The sequence below is a fragment of the Heptranchias perlo genome, chromosome 35 (genome assembly GCF_035084215.1).
Source record: "Heptranchias perlo isolate sHepPer1 chromosome 35, sHepPer1.hap1, whole genome shotgun sequence".
In the NCBI taxonomy this organism is placed as follows: domain Eukaryota; kingdom Metazoa; phylum Chordata; class Chondrichthyes; order Hexanchiformes; family Hexanchidae; genus Heptranchias; species Heptranchias perlo.
The window spans coordinates 20,303,642-20,308,641 of record NC_090359.1 but is presented as its reverse complement, the minus strand read 5'-3'; the positions used below and the strand labels follow the sequence as shown (position 1 = coordinate 20,308,641).

General features: G+C 48.8%; 1 protein-coding gene across 1 annotated transcript in view; it reads left to right on the top strand.

The window, feature by feature from the left end:
• Positions 1 to 30: 30 nt before the first annotated feature.
• The window catches only part of LOC137302299 (lysine-specific demethylase 6B-like), a 15,182-nt gene continuing 10,212 nt past the window's right edge, over positions 31 to 5,000 (top strand). The window contains exon 1 of the mRNA XM_067971940.1: positions 31 to 332. Coding sequence (XP_067828041.1) covers positions 31 to 332 — 302 coding nt within the window. The remainder of the gene's footprint in view (positions 333 to 5,000) is intronic.

Here is a 5,000-nt window from a genome sequence, read left to right as displayed (position 1 = left end):
GACTAAGGCCGATGGTGGGCGCCCCTCGCGATGGATGGTGGCAGTGCCCCACAGCCGACACTCTGGGTCCAAATGGGAACAATGCCCGGCAGGGTGAGGCGCCGAAGGCTGGCTGGAGCCGGCTGGTGGGAGCGTGTGGGAAAATGGGAGGGACACAGAGGGGAAAAAGTCCGCACTGGTGAATTGAGATCAGGACGAAGGCGAGTTGATGAATCAGGCAGCACTGGAGTGTCGAACACACTCTTCCTGCAAGCGTTCCCAGGTACAACTGCGAGTCAGAAGTGCTCGTCTGACTCTGCCCGTACTGCACTGCGGCAGATGGCACGTGACAGGTGCCAGTGCTGGGTCTAGATCCCACCAGCTTGACTGTCCTCTCCCTCTCTTCATTCTCAGGATGGCTCCCCGCTGAATGTGTCCAATCACCAGAAACAGTCCACAACCTCCCCGTTCCATTCATATTCTCCCCCCCCCCCCCACACACCTCTCCCCAACCCTGGCAGTTTTCTCCAATCCTCTGCTAAAGACGCCCAACTTGCACTGGGGTACAGGCCCACATGCATTCTCCTGCACATGCACAAACTCGCACGTGCACACACACTCATGTACCCAACTTGCACTGGGGTACGGCCTCACATGTATTCTTCTGCACATGCACATACACACTTGCCCGTGCACAAATATACACAAAGACGCGAATACCTGTGTGCATACACATACACAAAGACACACGTGCCCATGTGCATACACACATGCCCATGTGCACACGCATACACAAAGGCACACGTGCCCATGTGCATACACACATACACGCGTGCCCATGTGCACACACACATGCCCATGTGCATACACACATACACGCGTGCCCATGTGCACACACATACACAAAGACACACATGCCCATGTGCATACACACATACACGCGTGCCCATGTGCACACACATACACAAAGGCACACGTGCCCATGTGCATACACACATACATGTGCCCATGCGCACATGCCTGTGTGCAAACGCACATACACACATGTACCCAACTTGCACTGGGGTACAGCCCCACAGGAATTCTCCTTCCCACATACACACATGGAGACGAATGCCTGTGCACACACTCCAGGAGGGGTGAACGGACGGTGAACCCTGGCTGAATTTCCAAGTTCAGGACTGACGTCCAGAAGCGCATCTCCCTGCAGAGTGATTAACACCGGGAATGGTCTCCTGCCTGAGGCAGTGGGTGCAAAAACTCGGGAATCATGCAACAAACAGACGGGAGGGGGAAGGAACGCAAGTTTCATTGGATAGATGGGCCGAATAGCCTCAGTCATCTGCACCTATCTTCCTGACTTACCCATGCAATGACTTTACCCACAAAGAGTTTGTGTCACTATCCCGCCCTATCCCCATATCCCTTGATTCCCTTAGTTCCAAAAATCTATCGATCTCTGTCTTGAATATACTCAAGGACTGAATGAGACTAAACCAGCAAGAAATATAAAAACAGGTTGTAAGAGTTTCCACAAAAGGAATATAAAAAGGAAGAGATTAGCGAAAGTAAACGTGGGTCCCTTAGAGGCTGAGACTGGAGAAATTATAATGGGGAATCAGGAAATGGCAGAGATGTTAAATAAATATTTTATATCTGTCTTCACAGTAGAAGACACAAAAAACACACCGGAAATAGTGGGGAACCAAGGGTCTAATGAGAGGGAGCAACTTAAAGTCAGTAAGATTAGTAAAGAAAAAGTTTTAGAAAAACTAATGGGACTAAAAGCTGATAAATCCCCTGGACCTGATGGCCTACATCCTAGAGTTTTAAAAGAGGTGGCTACAGAGATAGTGGACGCGTTGGTTGTGATCTTCCAGAATTCCCTAGATTTTAGAACGGTCCCCGTGGATTGGAAGGTGGCAAATGTAACCCCGCTATTCAAGAAAGGAGGGAGAGAGAAAACAGGGAATTACAGGCCACTCAGTAGCAGGGAAAATGCTGGAATCTATTATTAAGGACGTAGTAACAGGGCATTTAGAAAATCATAATATGATTAGGCAGAGTCAACATGGTTTTATGGAAGGGAAATCGTGTTTGACAAATTTATTTGAGTTTTTTGAGGGTGTAACTAGCAGGGTAGATAAAGGGGAGCCAGTGGATGTAGTATATTTGGATTTTCAAAAGGCATTCGATAAGGTGCCACATAAAAGGTTGTTACACAAGATTAGGGCTCATGGGATTGGGGGTAATATATTAGTATGGATAGAGGATTGGTTAACGGACAGAAAACAGAGAGTGGGGATAAACGGGTCATTCTCAGGTTGGCAGGCTGTTACTAATGGAGTGCCTCAAGGATCGGTGCTTGGGCCTCAGCTATTTACAATCTATATCAATGACTTAGATGAAGGGAACGAGTGTAATGCATCCAAGTTTGCTGATGATACAAAGCTAGGTGGGAAAGTAAGCTGTGAGGAGGACACAAAGGGAGAAAAATTGGATGGGGTCGTTTTTGGGCGTAGGTAGCGTGATACGCTATTACCCTGCGTGATACGCTATTACCCCGCGCGATACGCTATTACCCCGCGCGATACGCTATTACCCCGCGCGATACGCTATTACTCCGCGCAGGCAGGGTGCAAGTTTCGGCCCACCCCAGGACTCACCTGCAACCAGCCTTCCATTCCAGGCCTTGCACGTGGAATCAATGCAATTCGCACTTTTCACCACCAGGGGGAGCACAATCTCTTAAAGGGAGGATGTTGCTTAGAAATCTCTTAAAGGTAGCTGGTACCTGTTATTTGTTGAAAATAACAGTCTACTGTCTGCATGGAGTCTGAACAGAGTTCAGACATCGCACACATAAAACGCAGACGCAGATCCCATCCCTATGTTTACACACTAATGAGTTATGTTAAAACATTGAATAAAGGTTGCGCACTACTAAATCCCACATCCTCCAATCTGCACGGCAGACCTCACCAATCTGCCGATCTGAGTTGGTACCAGGCCTGCGAGAGTCTGTGCACCAAGGTTCTCTGCTGATGCACTAGAGACTTTGGTGCAAGAGGTGGACAGAAAGAGGGACATCCTATATCCAGGGAGGGTGGCAGGGGGGCAGCAAGAGGCCCTCCAGACATATACTCAAAAGGCAGTGGGAGGCAGTATGGGACGAAGTCAATGCCAGGCGCACAGCATCATGAACATGGATACAGTACAGGAAGAAGTTCAATGCTTTGACACGAGTGGTCAAGGTGAGTGAGGTCAACTGTCAATGGCGTCTCCTACCAATTACACCACTAGCCCCATCCATTGCTCCACCCACCACACCCCCCATCACCCACATACCAACAAACTCTTTCCATCAGTACTCAACTCTGCCAATCAGATGCTTCCTCTCACCCTTACACATTACCACTGTTTCAAGCCGCCCACCCACAACTCACAGGCCACACACACTGGCAGCTATTCAACCATGACAGGCACATCACCCAGACAAACGTCCGGCTTTCTTGCAGGAGAAGGAGGCGCATATCAGGAGGCAGCAAGTGGCCGTGGCATTTAGCCCCTCGAGCCTGTTCCGCCATTCAATGAGATCATGGTGGACCTGTGACCTAACTCCATATACCCCGCCTTCGCCCCATATCCCTTAATACCCTTGGTTCACAGAAATCTCAGATTTAACATTCACAAGTGAGCTAGCATCAACTGCCATTTGCAGAAGAGCGTTCCAAACGTCTCCCACACTTTGCATGTAGAAGCATTTCCGAACTTCACTCCTGCATGTCCTGGCTCTAAATGTCAAGCTATGTCCCCGTGTCCTAGTATTCAAATGTAGGAAACCTCCAAAAACGGTTACAAACGTCTCGGCAGCCAGAAGCAATAATCCAGCCACTAACCTGTAAATCCTGAATGGTCCCTTTAAATAGCACCGGTGGGGGGGTCCTGAAGGCACTCTAAGACACGTTCAGATGGTCGGGGTTAAGACTGTGCGTTGAGTTGAGCGTTAGACACCATTTTGGGACTTATCACTTTAAATCAGCGTTGTACACTGATTGAAGCCATTTTCTCCCGACTTTACATGATTCCAGTGTTCGTTATCAGCGCCTGCGCTAACTCCTATACCAAGATGGCGTCCGGCGCACGTCACGCTGGAAACGTGCATGCGCATCCAAGACGCCATCTTGGATGTCAGAGAGGCCGTGTAGCGCCGAAACAACGGGCGCTACACGGCCCAATTTAGCGCCCAAAGAGTCTGCAAAGATATGTAGGCAGGTTAAGTGAGTGGGCAAGACAAGGTGCAGATGGAGTATAATGTTGGGAAATGTGAGGTTATTCACTTTGGTAGGAAGAACAGAAAAACAGAATATCTTTTAAATGGTGAGAAACTATTAAATGTTGGTGTTCAGAGGGATTTGGGTGTCCTTGTACATGAAACACAGAAAGTTAACATGCAGATACAGCAAGCAATTAGGAAAGCAAAAGGTATGTTGGCCTTTATTGCAAGGGGGTTGGAGTACAAGAGTAAGGAAGTCTTACTGCAATTGTACTGGGCTTTGGTGAGACCTCACCTGGAGTACTGTGTACAGTTTTGGTCTCCTTATCTAAGGAAGGATATACTTGCCTTAGAGGCGGTGCAACGAAGGTTCATTAGATTGATTCCTGGGATGAGAGGGTTGTCCTATGAGGAGAGATTGAGGGGGCTTGACAGGGTAGAGGCTGAGAGGATGTTTCCCATGGCTGGAGAGTCTAGAACTAGGGGACATAGTCTCAGGATAAGGGGTCGGACATTTAGGACTGAGATGAGGAGAAATTTCTTCACTCAGAGGGTCGTGAATATTTGGAATTCTCTGCCCCAGAGGGCTGTGGATGCTCAGTCGCTGAGTATATTCAAGACTGAGATTGACTGATTTTTGGACACTAGGGGAATCAAGGGATATGGGGATCGGGCGGGAAAGTGGAGTTGAGGTGGAAGATCAGCCATGATCTTACTGAATGGCGGAGCAGGCTCAAGGGGCCGA